The sequence below is a fragment of the Olea europaea genome, chromosome 13, assembly GCF_002742605.1.
Source record: "Olea europaea var. sylvestris chromosome 13, O_europaea_v1, whole genome shotgun sequence".
NCBI lineage: Eukaryota > Viridiplantae > Streptophyta > Magnoliopsida > Lamiales > Oleaceae > Olea > Olea europaea.
In genome coordinates, this window is record NC_036249.1 from 1,934,177 (window position 1) to 1,951,769 (window position 17,593).

At 33.4% G+C, this 17,593-nt stretch overlaps 3 protein-coding genes across 3 annotated transcripts; 2 read left to right on the forward strand and 1 right to left on the reverse strand.

The window, feature by feature from the left end:
- LOC111407238 (probable WRKY transcription factor 71) lies at positions 1 to 1,923 on the forward strand. The gene is made up of 3 exons (XM_023036602.1): positions 1 to 532; positions 728 to 871; positions 1,413 to 1,923. The coding sequence occupies exons 1-3, from the start codon at positions 66 to 68 to the stop codon at positions 1,777 to 1,779; spliced, it is 978 nt and encodes a 325-aa protein (XP_022892370.1). The 5' UTR covers positions 1 to 65; the 3' UTR covers positions 1,780 to 1,923.
- Positions 1,924 to 9,771: 7,848 nt separating this feature from the next.
- On the forward strand, positions 9,772 to 17,509 carry LOC111408284 (protein REDUCED WALL ACETYLATION 3-like). The gene is made up of 15 exons (XM_023038060.1): positions 9,772 to 10,133; positions 11,620 to 11,711; positions 11,850 to 11,987; positions 12,081 to 12,137; positions 12,221 to 12,312; positions 12,944 to 13,002; positions 13,093 to 13,142; positions 14,962 to 15,160; positions 15,241 to 15,327; positions 15,434 to 15,522; positions 15,694 to 15,756; positions 15,900 to 15,956; positions 16,738 to 16,834; positions 16,913 to 17,071; positions 17,229 to 17,509. The coding sequence occupies exons 1-14, from the start codon at positions 10,098 to 10,100 to the stop codon at positions 17,066 to 17,068; spliced, it is 1,272 nt and encodes a 423-aa protein (XP_022893828.1). The 5' UTR covers positions 9,772 to 10,097; the 3' UTR covers positions 17,069 to 17,071; positions 17,229 to 17,509.
- LOC111407240 (protein REDUCED WALL ACETYLATION 1-like) lies at positions 12,819 to 13,901 on the reverse strand. Its single transcript, XM_023036604.1, has 4 exons — positions 13,777 to 13,901; positions 13,501 to 13,638; positions 13,351 to 13,407; positions 12,819 to 13,267 (listed from the first exon to the last, which is right to left on the reverse strand). The coding sequence occupies exons 1-4, from the start codon at positions 13,875 to 13,877 to the stop codon at positions 13,165 to 13,167; spliced, it is 399 nt and encodes a 132-aa protein (XP_022892372.1). The 5' UTR covers positions 13,878 to 13,901; the 3' UTR covers positions 12,819 to 13,164.
- Positions 17,510 to 17,593: the final 84 nt, after the last annotated feature.

A 17,593-nucleotide genomic window follows, 5' to 3' on the forward strand; every position in this document is an offset into this window, starting at 1 on the left:
AAGACAGTGAAGCTCCTGTCAAAACCTATTATTCATTTTCTTCTACTGATCTTCCTCCTCCATCCATGGCTGAAGAATACAGAGATCTGCACTACCACCAACCATTTTACAACGATCGTTATGGCTCCGGTACGCACGGCTTTACGTTCTCAGGTAGCAGTTCTTCTGCATATACTCAGGATGCTTCCCTTACAGCAAATTCTTCATTTCACAATCTACAAATGCTTGATCCTCCATACATGAGCTTCACAGAGATTTTGCAAGGGGCAAATGATAACAACACACTTGCTGGAGCTTTCGGTTGGTCGAGGACGTCGTCTTCTGAGGCATTTTCTAGAGTGAAGGATGAGCCGAAATCAGTAGGAGTAGGAGCTGGAGATTCTGTGGGTGGTAATGAAACTCCAGCTACACCTAATTCTTCGATCTCTTCCTCCTCTACCGAGGCAGTTGGCAATGAAAATTCGAGCAAGAATCAGAAAGAAAACCCAGTGAAAGAAGCAATGGAAGATGGAGAAGACAACTCTAAGAAAGAGTAGGTTTATATTTACTTTTCTATATATGACCAATTGCAAGAATCAAAATGTGCAAAATTTCTTCTGTGATAAGTTAAATCACTATTGTGACACTGTTTTCGCTAGAGGAATAACGACCCTATTGTCTAATCTCATTAATATCAAATATTTTGTATATCGCCTATGTTTAACTTTGATGCTTAAATGTATCTCAGGGTTAAAACGAAGAAGAAAGGGGAGAAGAAGCAAAAACAACCGCGATTTGCTTTCATGACAAAGAGCGACGTTGATCATCTCGAAGATGGATATAGATGGAGAAAATATGGACAGAAGGCCGTCAAGAATAGTCCTTATCCAAGGTTCTATTATTTAATTGATTTACTTGCAGTATAAATGCTCTTCTAGCTAGTCAAAAAGCGTTCCTGTTCAATGTAAATGCAACATAAGGATCTGTGAATTCACCACAAGAAATGAGGTTTTTCTACAAGAGTTTTTCATTAACAAAAAAATTCTTTCAAATCCAAATTCCAAATTGTGAGAGACCGTACTATATATTATTGATAGGGTTAAGGTCTCTCACCGGAAAAGGGGATCAAAATATAATGAGGAAAAGGGATAAGCTGGATTTTTGGCGACTGTCCAAGAATTTCAAATGTGTGAATCAAGGGTTTCATACTTTAAAACTTCTCAAATTTTATCAATTGCTAATATTTTAATTCTCCGGAAGAAATCATGAACTGTCTAGGTTGGATATTATAATGGCAATGAACAAATTGAGAATGAATGAAATGTAAATATGTTGTCTCTATATTTCATGTATATTCATTCGTTTCCCTTTTATGCGTGAATCACCATGGAACAATTGTCTTGTAACTGAAAGAAACTTATATCCCACTGCAGGAGCTACTACCGGTGCACGACTCAAAAATGCCTGGTTAAGAAACGCATTGAGAGGTCGTTTCAAGATCCTTCAATCGTCATCACGACATATGAAGGACAACACAATCATCATGTTCCGGCAACTCTCCGAGGAAATGTAGCCGGAATGTTGTCTCCTTCAATGTTTGCACCATCATTATCACTGCAAGAAGGACCTCTATTTCCTCAAGAACTGTTACTTCAGATTCCTCACATGTACAACTATGGAGCAGCTGGAAGTACAAGTAATGTGTATCAGCAAAATTTAACACCATTTGAGCAGCTTCAACAGGACTTCGGGTTATTACACGACCTAATTCCCTCTGCGTTTCCGAAGCAAGAGAACTGAAACCCTACGAATTCTGACTTCTCTTTATATCTTTATTTATGAATAGCTACAGCAGACAATATCTATCTTTATTTCTAATTCCCCCACTCTATGCTTACGAATTAGTCTTGATTCAAGTAATGAATATCATCTTTCATGATTTCATTGAAAAGTTTGGATCAAGTCTGTAACAAAGGGAAATACTTGGTACTGTGACTGCAATTCTCCCTACATTTACTCCCTAATGACAGATGCTAGAAAAAAAAAAAAAAAAAAAACACCAAGAATGGGAAATTAAGAATTTTTCAGTTCACTAAAGTTTTATCTTATTTCTAATTTTCTATAGAGGATGGAACTAGGAATAAAAGAATTTTCTTATAGATTTTCCTCTAAGAAAATCTTACAAATAGAAAATATTATTAAAATGGGTTTCTGTTTACACTTTACAAAATAAAAGCAACTACTTTTTAAAATAAATTTATGGTTGCAAAACTCATCTAACCCCCTTAATCTCCCCGCAGAGAGCAAATTAATGGAAGATATAATGAACAAGACTTCAATTGGTCTCCACATTTGGATTAAAATTTTATTTGAAAAGGATATGAATTCTATAAGTAGTTAGATTTTTAACTAATAAAAAGACCTTCCAACAACTTCCCATTTAATTCAAACAAGGCTAATCCGCTTTCCGATTTGAAAGCAGGGGTTGCAAATGCTGTCATAACAGAGGCCCCGCCTTTCTACTCGAGGACAAGAGATGATACCGGCACCGCTTTAGACTTTGAGGAAGTTATGACATTTTTGAATTTGAGTTACGGAAATAAATGCACATAATCTCTTCTGGGCAGTGAGTCTGAAAGTGATCATGGTACGAACATGAATTCCATACACAAAATAGAATAAAGAAAAGAGTAGCGAAAAGAGTGAGTTAATTCAAGAAAATCCTGAATTCCCAAGTATTGATTTTCGAGAAACCAATATAACTCTCAAAACAAATTATATGTTTGCAAACTAATTAATTAGACAGCTTTATTTCATGTTTTCTTTGAACTTAAATAAAAAACAATACAAAATCACGGTCCTAAAACTAAGGAGCACAATATACTCCTTAATACCCATTATCTCCTAATTAATGGTACCTACTCGTAACTACCTTCCATATAGTCCTAGACAAAGTCAGAAAAAAAAAAGTAGAATATACGAGCTCATAAGAGAAAACGAGCAGAAACATACTACACTTGACGTATGGTGACGAAAGACATGACTAGAGCACAAAAAATCAGTTCGCTTTTTATTCTTAATGATTTATTCTCTGAGTTGCCTTCTTAGAGGGTAAGAGAGAAATGACACATGAATTGTTAAGATGTGTTTGTGCCGGTATTTCATAGCAATCGAGCCTCAGCATTATTTGTTACTGAGGCAAACGTCGTGTGGGGAGGGAAAGAACCGATTTGATCACAACTCCACATGTCTTTGAACTTGTTAAGTTTGTGCTTATGTCTATTGTTTTTATTATTTTAATTCAATTTTATTGTCACCTTATCAATATGTAAATGTCGATGTATAATAAACATCTTTTTATTTGGTTAGTGAGATTTTGACTCAGTCAAATCATGCTCACAACGTCGACAACCAAATCTCTAAGTTGTGAAATATATGTAGCACAATCATATCATTATAGATCATCAAGATCTAAAAGCAGTTTAACCAAGTTCCATGGCTCTTAATTTGTGCACTCGGTCATGGCTTCCCCGGATCCCCTATTCCCATCGCAAAATCAGATTAGCCTTTTTATTTTATTTTCTATTCTGTACTCTTATTTATTTATTTATTTGTTTTTCAACCCTATACTTTTGCATGTAATAATTAATACGTCTATACATTTTCTAGATAACTAGTTGTTCGAAGATCAGATATTGGAGTTTCAATCAATCGTTGTTTTTCCTATTTATTTTTATCAGTCTTTTCGCATCTAGGTCCTTGTCTAATATCTATTATCTAGTGACAATCTTTATCAAGAGTAAGATTTTGTGTTGCTAACATACGCATTCGCTTTCATGCTTCCACACCATCGTTGCTGCAGAAGAAGCTGTTCTGGACTAGCACGAGCCAATCATTTCTGGATCAAACTGTGAAATAACGAATATCCCCTCATATTTAAATAAAAAATAATTTTTTTTATTTCTTTTTTTTAATAATTTATTTGGGACTAGTTTGTACTTATTAAATTTTTTAAATTTTAAATTTTTAATAATTTATTTGAGATTCGTTTGCACTTTTTATTCGTTATTTTACCACTTTTTATTCATTATTTTACAACTTTTTATTAAAAAATTGGATGAAAATGGATAGAAATGATTGCTTGAGTAATCAAAAGTGTAATTAAGGGTGAAAATGTCAAAAATTGAAAGGCAGAAACGTTTTTCACAATAATAATGAAAAGTAAGAACATTATATGTTAATTACACTTTTATTAATTTATTTGGGCTCGTTTGTACTTTTTAAAAAAAAAAATTGGATTATGGTTGCAATTAGTTCTTTTTTTTTTGTTTTATTTAAACAGAAGGCTATATTCGTCATTTCACAACTTTTAAATGAGAAAATGGATGAAAATGATCTTTTACGCAATGAAATACAAAAATAAGGGTGGAAATGTCAAAAAATAAAAGGTGATGATGTTTTCCACAATAATATTGAAAGGTAAGAACGTTGTGTACTAATTACCCTTTATTTTTTCCATCAATTAACTGTTTTTACATTATTGTTATATATGCATGTTATTTTGTATATATATACATACGCACATTAATCGAGAATGGTCAAAATTCGGAAGAATAAATTTCTCAATTAATGTGTATCATCCATATGTAGGGACTAGGGACAATGCTAATCTTATCATTATCGTTTCCAATTTTATGTATGTCCTTGAAAGGACTAAAAAACTATATTGTAATTTTTCTTTGAAGTATAATATATTAGCAAAATGTTAGGGCATCTTCCAATTTATTAAGGGTCCGTTTGATTTGGAATAAATCTCATAAAAAATATCAAATCCGAGAAATTTATTTTCTACTTTAACAGTTTGATACGAAAGTAGAAATAAAGTTTGAATTCCAATGCTCAAACATTTAAAACATGTTTTTGGCCAATTTCTTGAAAAACACATTCCTATGATTTTGGTGATTTTTTCTTTTCCAACTAACATGAAATTGGTTTGCTTTTTCCAGATTTACAATCAAACAGACTCTAATAAAATTATCATTTGCTTAACATCCAATAAGAGACGTCCCAATCAAATTAGTTTCATTTTATCCTAGGACCTTATTGGTTTCAACAACAATTCATCGACATTCTTAAATAGTAAAGATATGTTCAATGCTGCTACGATCAGATTCGAGAATTTCCATGATCCATACTAGAAACATATAGCTAGGGATGTCTTATACAAATTTTATCTTGTTAATTCGTAATTTTGCTACATAGTAAATATTTTCATGCTAGGCTACCCGGCCGCGTTGTAAATCTTCGAGAAGGGCTTCACACACTTGAATATTTACATGAATATTCTGAACTTTGAAGGTGGAGAAACCTTTCGAGGAACTTGAGAAATCAAATTAAGTTTCTGTTGGATATTGGTTAAATAAATTGAGAATTGAAAATCGATTAAAGTTCGTATCGAATTCGGCCAAATACTCAAAAGCTCGACTCAATCCGTTTAGGCAAAATTGTTTGCCACTTCGCCGCTTCGGGGCGCACAAACGGGGATCGACCTGCCCGGTCAGGTCGCGAGGGTCGAGGGGGCAGCGCCCCCGAAAGAGAATTTTGATTTCTCTGCATGTATTGAAGGGTATATTTGGCATTTCGAAAACCAATATCGGATGAATGAGAAATTACGAAAAAGACCTCAACCATTAGTGAATAGACACCTTTTCATAAAGGTGCATTGTTTGGAAAGGGTGCATGGTTTGGCCTCAACCATTTCGTCCACACCCCTTCATGGTCTATAAATAGGACCCTTTGGGTGTCCTATTCCTCACAATTTGATATGCAAAAACGTCTCTCATCCTCTCTTCTATCCAAAATCAAAATCATTTCATTTATTTTGATTTTCTTTCATTTCATCTGTGGAGTACATAAGCCTACATTTGGTTCGTTGTACTTGTGTTTTGGAGTGCTACAAACACAAGTGTAGCCGTTGTATCTTGGGAGTCGATTGCCGAAATCCGTAGGCACCGTTGCGGGGCAAATTCGACTTAAGGACAAAGAGTCCAACTCTTGCCTCGGCTTTGTCACCATCATTATACTTATTTCGACGTCACTATTCACAAAATTCTTCCAACAGTTTCAAGGCACATTACTGAGCCAATTTTTTTTAAGACATTATTTGCCTCCGTTACGATATGATATACAATATGACAAAACATGTTATCTGCATTGTACATAAACGAAGATAAACTCAAACGTGAAGAATTGATAACTTATATAAGAGATGAATCTTATAATTATTCCGTCTATGTAGATTAATAGTTTAAACCGATATTTGAAAATAAAACGAATGCAAGAAAAGAATTTGGGAGCTAGGAAGACAAGAATGTGAGAATATCACTAATTTCATATCTATTAGACTTGTGTTCTTCAATGAAGAAACCAAATCTTATTTATAACTCTTCAAAAAGTTGCAAACTTTTAAAACGAACGGTGAGTTCTCAATTCGAACTTAGAAAATCGAATACATCTAAAGAAACTCAAAAATGGAGGAAACATTGATCAAATATCGAACAGACACCAAGCTCCTATGCTTGCTGGTGTGTTACCGCTACTAAGATAGCTCCTTGGAGATGGTGACTCCATACAACAAAGGGAAATGAAGCCTTAACTTGGCATTTCGCACCATAACTTTTTCTCGGAGACAGATTCCAAATTATGTAAAGTCATTCTTTTGTAAATATTCTCCTTTCTAACACGGAGTACATTAACATAGTGTTAGTCTCACCACAGTAACTCAAAAGGAGAAAATACTTATAATCACAAAATCATAATTAACTCAAGATTAAGAGTGATCCATGAGATTTAATGAATTGTTATGGAAACATAATAAAACTCCTTTTTTTGTGGAAATTAAAATCAAAATTTTAATCTAAATCAAATTCAACAATTAATTTAGTCACATATTTTACAGATTCCACAACTTTTGAACTACATATTTGATTAACTTTTATCAAAATCTATTAAAAATTTGATTTTTAATCCCCACCAAATAGGGACAACATCTCATGATCACATTCAATATAGCCAAATCATATGTGTTTGTATCCTTGGTCTAGACGAGCGAATTCATTAAGAAACTACACTTCAAATCTAGTGTTCTCATTTTTATTTATCTAGCGCGAACAAGTTTATTTTGTGTCTACGTCTATTGTGAATACCATTAAACTTCACATAAATACATATAGTCCTTGTTTGGGCTTCATTTTAATGAGATTTTGGGAAAAATGTATTTTGAAAAAATAGTAAATTTTTGAAGAATACATGATTAAAAAATAAGAAAAGGTTTTGAATTATCGTGTAATTTTATTTTATTGAAAAATGTTTAGTTAAAAATGAAGAGAAAATGCATTAAATTAAAATGGAGCTCATACAGGGGCATATATTGTAATTAAGCCCCTATTTGATTACCATTATTTGATTTTTATTTATTTTTTTTATTTTTACATATTCATTTTTAATCATACATTCACACAATAAAACATTTTACACGTTAACTCCAAAATTTACCTACGTGTTAACCACACGTTCTTTAAAAAATCATTATTCAAACCATTATTATTTTTTTTTTTTCCAAATAATGGCCATAGGGGCTGAATTGAACATCTATTCAAAAACACATGCATGAGTAAATTTATTTTATTATCCTCCACACACACATAAACACATATAGTAATGATCTCCTTGGAGAAGCAGACGACATGTTTCGCACGTCAAATTAAATATGAATATATAGTATATTTAGATATCTATAATCTCTTAATTAATTGTTTACAAATTAGAAACTAGTTCTTGTCTATTTGACTAACAAAAATTCAAAGTTTAGTTGAAAAAACTATTATTATCTTATATTATTTGTTTCAAAAAGAAAAAAAAACAATTTTCTTCCCATAATTTGAATGTTGGTAGAATGCAATTTTAATGAATTTTCTGTTTCCAGATTTGCCTACCTAATCAATACTGTTGCTCCATTTCTACTCTTACAAATAGAACTGCTCAAGAAAAGAAAGGGGTGGGGAAGTTAATTAGATTAAAAGTAATATTGCGTTTCCTCGTCCTTACGAGAGCATCTCAATTGTAACCGTGGGTTGTTTTAAAGATTGTGACACAAGTAAAAATAGACTGCGTTTAAAAAAATAACTATCCAATGCGAGCAACATAGTGCTTGTTTGATAGGGATTTTGATAATTGATTTTTTGATCATTAGAGAGAAGGTAAGTCCTACTCATTAGAGAAAAATTCAAAAATGACGATTGAAATAGTTAAATAATAATAAAAAAATTAATTTTAATCGACTTTTAAATCCTACCAAACAAGCTTATAATAGAGAACAAAATACACAATGCATAAACGTTAAAGTGATTCATACATGTCAGTTTTGTCAAATTACAATGCCCTACCTAGTGATCTATGCCATTGCCTTGTTTGGAGAGATTTAGTTTGTTAATGAGTTTGGCAATGATGAGTCATCATATGCCTTGGTTATAGCTTGTACCATATGTCATCATTACCCTTTCAATCTTTCTTGATTGGTTGTAATTGATGACGCGGACATTATACGAGAACATTTCTAGTATCATCGTAATAGTGTTTTCAGATAACGTTTCTTATGGGTCGACCTGCTTGGATGGATCTCCTATTGCACCTCTAGTGTTGAGTTGTCATTCCCTTTCTTCACAAATAAATTATTTCGATTGCTTCGAAGAGAGCCCTCAATAATTTAACGTGACACTTTCAAATTATACATCAACACAACCGATTAAGAAGTACTCTTTGTGATTTTGATCTAGAATATGTTCCTATCTATTGACTAAGTAAATAACTATCAAGAATAGAGTAATCTTTTACTTTGATAATGCCCACCTTTTTGAAGAAAGGAGAATAGGAATGAAATAAATTTGAAAAAATAGAATTGTTAAAAAGAGATATTCTTTATTCTTCCTTTCCTATATATACCTATTTTATTTAGAGATAGAGAGAATTCAAGTCATGTTGCATGAACTAATGCAATGCCTAATTCTTTTTTCATAATAAAATATGTTGTCAAAATAACTATCAAATATTCCTAAAAATACTCTTTTTTCTTTCCATTATAAAATAATTAATTTCAAAAGCACTTAAATTTATTAGAAAAACTTATTTTTCATATAAATAGCAAACATAATTTCATTGGTCTAATTCGATACATTAGGATAAGAGTTTGAATATATATCTATCCTAAATTCTTTTGTGGATCCTTTCAACCAAAAAAAAAAAAAAGAAAAGAAAACAGGCCCCTCAGGGCACATCCAAGTTGGCGGAACAATCACATTGGGGGGCTCTGAAACCAAGCGTGGGGAGTTCGATTCCTGGTGGGAACCTTTGATCCAATAAAGGAGGAATTATTGGTGGATTAATCACCATGAAGGAGACTTCTTTTGGGGAAGGAGTAAAAGTCATGTGAGAACCTGGGAACCAACAAGGGCACATCCTGCGATTTACTTCCCTGAGCAGTTGAGGGGCCGAAGGTTCAGGGACGAGGATATATAGTCTGGCGCAAGTTGGGACACCTCGGTAAAAAAAGAAAAAAAAGAAAACAGAATTCCTTTCTTTACCCAGCACCGAAGTAGAAAATAAATATTGCATAAAAATTGATTTTCATTTTTCTATTGCCATTTTTCGTTAGGAAAAATAAAGGGAAAAAAATAAAACTTTCCATTTACTAATAAATCGAAACATATTCAGTTTATATTTGTTTCAAAATTGAAAGGAAAATAACAACTAATAAAGTAGCACAAACCAACTGCAATCACCATGGACGGTTGGTCCGAGAAAATGGACATCTCTACCTAATTGCATTTTATCAATTCTTGAAGCAAACGACGACGTCGCATTCTTGCTTCGGATCTCATCTTTCCTCTTCCATTTCTGGTCTGAGCTCATTTTTTCTTATATATTCCCTCCCTGTCCCGATTCTTCTCCAGTTCGATTCTATATACTTGTATACTTGCATTTCATACGCGCTCATTCAGTTTATCGATGAGAATTATTTAGATTCACAAATTTTGGATCGTTGATTTATTGGGTTTGAGGTTATGGCGGTGGCTCCTGGACCTGTGACCCCTGGGCAGGTTGGTTTCTGCTAATATTTTTCATTATTATTTATTTTCTGTTTTAAAATTTTTTTTAACCCATTTTTTTTTTGTAATGTGGATGAAAAGTGAAGTTGTTGGGTTACTGATTTTCCTTTTACACGGATCATTTGGATACGGTATTGTAATAGATCTTTGGAGTTGGACGAAATTCATTTTGTTTTTGGCTTGCATTTAGGGCCCGTTTGGCGTAATTTTTGAGAAGTCAAAAGGAGTTTTTGAGACAAAAGCGGCTTTTGAATCCTTTTGGCTAATTTTATGAAACTACTTTTAGTTAGAATAGGTTCAAGAGGAAGCTGATCAATATTGCTTTGTCTATTCCAGAAGAGGAAACTCTTTTTGAAATTAGTTTCCAAGAAAAAATTAAGGTGACTTCATCAAGAAATTCTTCTACAGGAAGGAAAATTAAAAGTGAAAGCCATGTCAAACAGGTCCTCAGTCTTTTTTCAAATTTGAAGGTGTATATTGTGTGTATATCATGTTGATAATTGAAATGGAAGTAGTGACAGTTGAGTTTATAGTTGATCAGTGTTGATTTTGATTAACTTATTATTGAATTGAGTTAGTAATATTGTGATTATTTCGTCTGAAATGTGCTTAATTCCTTACTGTTTGTTGGTAAATTCTATTTGTCAGCTATTTTTACATTTTTACTGGCGTATATTCTTCATATGGTCCTTAAGGGATGAAATTTGACCTTGCAGCGATCACATCATTGCCTCAAATAGAAACAACTAAAAAGCTAGAAACTTGACTGGGTGAAGAGAAAACTAGGACTCTAGAGGAATTAGTAGCGTATCAAATCTTGTACAATTCATATTCTGGTTTTCCATTGTCGGCCTGTTCTTATATGTTTCAACTACAAAATAATTTTAGAATAAAGAATCTCTTATATATTTCACTTATAAGTAATTAGTAAGTTATAACCTACAGGCTACAGCAATGACCTAAGAAGTTTGTTTTCTTTGAACAGAATAAGCATAAATTAAGACCAATCTAGTAAAAATGCCATCTGATTAGGACTTCTAAATCATCATAGACTTCTGCTGTAAAATGCAAATAAATCTGATATCTATTAATTTCATCTGATATGAGCACTTATCTTTATGCCAAAAAGAGCTGTGGATCACCCTGACCATGGACTCAATTCTTTTGCTTCAATAGCCTCTTGCAGAAGTCTTAATCTTTATATGTTGGATAGAAGTTCTCATTCCAAGCAAAGAAAATGGCAAAGGTTAATAGAGTTCAGCCTTCATTTTCAATTGTCCTTTCGCAATAAAATATCATTTGCAAGATCCGTTAAATCCAGCAGCAATATATTTCCCTTGTCATCTTTTAAAGTGCCTGCATACTTAGTTTGTTTATTTTCTTTTCATCTTTTTAGATCCTGCTTACATGTCATTACTATTTTCTTAAAGTACTTGCGGTATAAATACAGTGAAACCTTTTTTTTTTCATGCCCCAGGTGTCATTTCTTCTTGGAATCATTCCAGTCATTGTTGCATGGCTGTACTCTGAGTGGTTGGAATATAAGAAGTCACCATCCCCTTCTAAAGTGTAAGCATCAGTCCCACCCATTCTGATGGCCCCTTTACCTCTTTCATTATGACCCAAAAGCACTTGAGGTTATGTGAAACTTACGAGATTATTGAATTATATATCCCTTATTCTGTGCTTTACTTTTCTGGGCTGCAGTCATTCAGATAATAATTTGGTCGAACTGGAGAATGAAACAATCAAAGAAGATGATAGGGCAGTGTTGTTAGAAGGAGGTCTTGCAAAATCTGCATCTTCGAAGTTGTCCACTCCATCCGTTAAAACCAACTTAATTAGGTTGATGTGCTGTCAACTTTATAGCATCTATTATGGATTTCTTTGTCACTTGTGTTTTTCAAATCTTTCTTGCTTTACACTCTTGACTTCTAGGTTTCTTTCAATGGAGGACTCGTTTTTACTTGAAAATCGAGCACTACTAAGAGCGATGTGAGTTTTAAGATATTTTTTACTGTAGTTGCTTAAAGAATCTATTTCATTCTTTTTATAACCAATATCACAATTTTGCGTAGGTCCGAAATAGGAGCTATTTTGTTCTATTTCTACATATGTGACCGTACAAATTTTTTTGCAGATTCCACCAAGGTGCTCTTTCTTTTTCTTAGTTCTTTCTAAAGTCAGAATTTATGAAACTTGCCATGGAGAATTATGCTGTGAACTACTTTTCTTCATGTCTATATTCACGACCTACATGTTGCAACAGCAATGCATGTAACAATTTTGAGCATTAGAATTTCATGGATTATCTTTTTGTCAATGAAAGATCTAAATACCAACCCTTGTGATAAAAGCATAACTAAATGAGTGGTACTCTTGTTGTATACCTGTAACTCTCTCTGGAGATGCAAATGGGGAAGAACTCAGAATTGTTACTTCAACTAGCGTTTTGATTTTATATTTTAGTATATTCTCTTGCTAGTTATCATGGGACGCTGCACATTTCTCCAAAAGGAACTTGAAATAGCTTTATGGGGCTTGCTCTGTCTAAAAGACAACGCAATTAGGGCTGGTTAGAACCGAACCGACCCGAAATTTTCGAGTATTTAGTAAGTGGACCATGTCCAGCCCTAATTGCGTTGTCTTTTAGACAGAGCAAGCCCCATAAAGCTATTTCAAGTTCCTTTTGGAGAAATGTGCAGCGTCCCATGATAACTAGCAAGAGAATATACTAAAATATAAAATCAAAACGCTAGTTGAAGTAACAATTCTGAGTTCTTCCCCATTTGCATCTCCAGAGAGAGTTACAGGTATACAACAAGAGTACCACTCATTTAGTTATGCTTTTATCACAAGGGTTGGTATTTAGATCTTTCATTGACAAAAAGATAATCCATGAAATTCTAATGCTCAAAATTGTTACATGCATTGCTGTTGCAACATGTAGGTCGTGAATATAGACATGAAGAAAAGTAGTTCACAGCATAATTCTCCATGGCAAGTTTCATAAATTCTGACTTTAGAAAGAACTAAGAAAAAGAAAGAGCACCTTGGTGGAATCTGCAAAAAAATTTGTACGGTCACATATGTAGAAATAGAACAAAATAGCTCCTATTTCGGACCTACGCAAAATTGTGATATTGGTTATAAAAAGAATGAAATAGATTCTTTAAGCAACTACAGTAAAAAATATCTTAAAACTCACATCGCTCTTAGTAGTGCTCGATTTTCAAGTAAAAACGAGTCCTCCATTGAAAGAAACCTAGAAGTCAAGAGTGTAAAGCAAGAAAGATTTGAAAAACACAAGTGACAAAGAAATCCATAATAGATGCTATAAAGTTGACAGCACATCAACCTAATTAAGTTGGTTTTAACGGATGGAGTGGACAACTTCGAAGATGCAGATTTTGCAAGACCTCCTTCTAACAACACTGCCCTATCATCTTCTTTGATTGTTTCATTCTCCAGTTCGACCAAATTATTATCTGAATGACTGCAGCCCAGAAAAGTAAAGCACAGAATAAGGGATATATAATTCAATAATCTCGTAAGTTTCACATAACCTCAAGTGCTTTTGGGTCATAATGAAAGAGGTAAAGGGGCCATCAGAATGGGTGGGACTGATGCTTACACTTTAGAAGGGGATGGTGACTTCTTATATTCCAACCACTCAGAGTACAGCCATGCAACAATGACTGGAATGATTCCAAGAAGAAATGACACCTGGGGCATGAAAAAAAAAAGGTTTCACTGTATTTATACCGCAAGTACTTTAAGAAAATAGTAATGACATGTAAGCAGGATCTAAAAAGATGAAAAGAAAATAAACAAACTAAGTATGCAGGCACTTTAAAAGATGACAAGGGAAATATATTGCTGCTGGATTTAACGGATCTTGCAAATGATATTTTATTGCGAAAGGACAATTGAAAATGAAGGCTGAACTCTATTAACCTTTGCCATTTTCTTTGCTTGGAATGAGAACTTCTATCCAACATATAAAGATTAAGACTTCTGCAAGAGGCTATTGAAGCAAAAGAATTGAGTCCATGGTCAGGGTGATCCACAGCTCTTTTTGGCATAAAGATAAGTGCTCATATCAGATGAAATTAATAGATATCAGATTTATTTGCATTTTACAGCAGAAGTCTATGATGATTTAGAAGTCCTAATCAGATGGCATTTTTACTAGATTGGTCTTAATTTATGCTTATTCTGTTCAAAGAAAACAAACTTCTTAGGTCATTGCTGTAGCCTGTAGGTTATAACTTACTAATTACTTATAAGTGAAATATATAAGAGATTCTTTATTCTAAAATTATTTTGTAGTTGAAACATATAAGAACAGGCCGACAATGGAAAACCAGAATATGAATTGTACAAGATTTGATACGCTACTAATTCCTCTAGAGTCCTAGTTTTCTCTTCACCCAGTCAAGTTTCTAGCTTTTTAGTTGTTTCTATTTGAGGCAATGATGTGATCGCTGCAAGGTCAAATTTCATCCCTTAAGGACCATATGAAGAATATACGCCAGTAAAAATGTAAAAATAGCTGACAAATAGAATTTACCAACAAACAGTAAGGAATTAAGCACATTTCAGACGAAATAATCACAATATTACTAACTCAATTCAATAATAAGTTAATCAAAATCAACACTGATCAACTATAAACTCAACTGTCACTACTTCCATTTCAATTATCAACATGATATACACACAATATACACCTTCAAATTTGAAAAAAGACTGAGGACCTGTTTGACATGGCTTTCACTTTTAATTTTCCTTCCTGTAGAAGAATTTCTTGATTAAGTCAAGAGAGAGAGAGAGAGAGAGAGAGAGAGAGAGAGAGTATCAACTTGTTTAAACACCTCACATTTGTTTTCTCAACGACAGGGTATACTGATCCTGCAAAGCCAGATCTTCCTCGACTGCATGAGTGGCATTTTAGATCTGGGCTTGATCGTTACATATGGATCATAGGAATGATCTATGCCTATTTCCACCCCACTGTACTATCTCTAATTTTTGAACTTCTGCATTTATTGATTATGCGCTGAACATTAATATTTGAGAGATTATATTATTGCAGGTTGAAAAGTGGATGGAGAAACTCGAGGAATCTGAAACCAAGCGTAGACGTACAATCAAAACATCCATGGTTGCAGTTGCCTTGATTGTAAGTTAACCTATAAGGTCATTGGTTAACTGATATGGGCTTGTATTGAAATGACAAAACGATAGCTTATTTGTTTCTTATCTGATTTCTTGCTATTCTTTCTTAGGTTGGCTATTTGTGGTATGAATATATATACAAGCTGGACAAGGTTACATACAACAAGTTCCATCCCTACACATCATGGATACCCATAACGTGTGTACTGAAATTGTGTTTTGATTTAATTTAACCCAGTTCTTCAATTCCAATGTCATCCTTTCCTTATTGGGGAAGGAAAATCTATAGAAATACTTAACAGTGTTTCAAGACTTCCCAAAGTTTTTATCTAAAATGCTTCCTTTCTCTATTGCCTTCTTTCTGCTACAGCGTTTATGTTTGTTTGCGGAATTTCAGTCAGCATATCCGGAATTTTTCTTTGACCCTTTTCGCGTAAGTTTTTGTTTCATTTCTTCATTTAAGTAATCTAATTAAATTGCTCATTCAGTTGCACGAGTTTTTAGGTTTTTCTGCTAAAGCTCATTTGAATGATATATTCATGGTGCTTTAATAGTACAAATGCTCTTTTCTATCAGGTGGCTTGGCAAAGTTACGTTGGAAACATACATTTCCCAGTTCCACATCTGGCTGAGGTGGGTAAAATTTATTTTTACCTTAATTCTATTTACTTTTAAACAAAGCTGAAAAATTTGTCTTAACCCACTTTTGAGTCTTGAGAAGATAAAATAACAAAAGAACCCTGAGGGGGTAGGTCAGTGGTCAGTCTTTGGATTTGCTCCCCAACGGTCACTAGTTCGAGTCCCCTCAAGACCACTGAGGTGAGTACCCGACTGTAAACTTCAGGGTCCATTGGGATTACTCCAGATGCTTAAACTTGCCCAGACATCCACGGTTATAAAAAAAAAAAAAATAATAATAATAATAACAAAAGGAATCTCACAAATCACAGGTATATCTTTACATAATGTTATATATTAATACGGTAGACATATGGGAAATTCCATGCATAGAATTTAGAATTAATGTTTGTTGTGCACAATTTCAGCATTAATTTAAGGAGATGAATAGATGATTTGCTGTCCTAGAATTTTGAGAAGCAAACGTCTAAGGTTGGCACCAACCAACCAATAAGAATTTTTTTTTTAACCATGCGTTCATCATTATTCACATATTTTGTAGAAACTATTATTATCAAACCATTTATAATCTTGCCAAAGGAGTCTTAAATTTACTTTCTTAAGAGCTTTCTGTCAATTTTTAACAAGCGGGCTCACATGTTGGTTCAAAATAGATAAATAGTTGATGATTAAATATTCGAACCAGTTGAATGTATCGGTCCACTCTCGTTTATGTTTTACTGACCAATATGAAAAATACAATTAAAGCTAATTTTGTGAGGCATTTCATATGCAGATCAAATATACCTAATGGACAACCCAAATGGCTACTCTCTTTCATCCCAGAGTATCCTTTGCTTAATTTCATGCTCACAACTTCCATTTATATCTTGGTGAGTAAATCTTCAGTTCATCTTTGAAATATATATATTTTTCGCAATTCATCTTTTATTTTCTTCTACCACTTGCAGATATCATATCGGATTTTTGAACTGACCAACACTTTGAAGTCAGCTTTCATACCCACAAGAGATAATCGAAAGCTGCTTAACAATTTTATTGCTGGAACAGCCATTTCTGCATGTTTATATTTCATTTCGTTCATTCTTCTTCAGATTCCTCATTAACCAGTAAGTTCTTCAATGCCATTTACAGTAAAACTGCACATGAAGCACACTTTGATCGGTTTTAGAAACCAAATATTGGATTTTCAGTGCGACACTGTTAATATTAATCGCATGTTGCATTCTATATTCCTTTTCATACTATCTACCTTGCCTTGTACAGTTATACTACTTGGCTTTTAACTCCAAAGAGAACACAATATTGTTTGTCGAGGTTCAAAAATTATAAAGTGGTAGATGCTCGGCAAAAATATTTCGTGGTGGACATAGAGTGGAATATACACGGATACTTTAGGAGGGGAAGGTCTTGCTTTCAGACCTAGTATTTTTTTATGTGGAGAATGTATCATTTGTAAATTTTCTGGAACCTGAGTAACTTGTTCTAGACAGCATTTTGTATCATTTATGAGATTCAATTAGGATATGTTTTTATTTGTTGTACCATATTTTTTTTCTTGTAGCGTTTATATTCCTAACTTTTTTCCATCGTATTATTTTCTTCAACCTACCATTATTTAACGTGTCTCG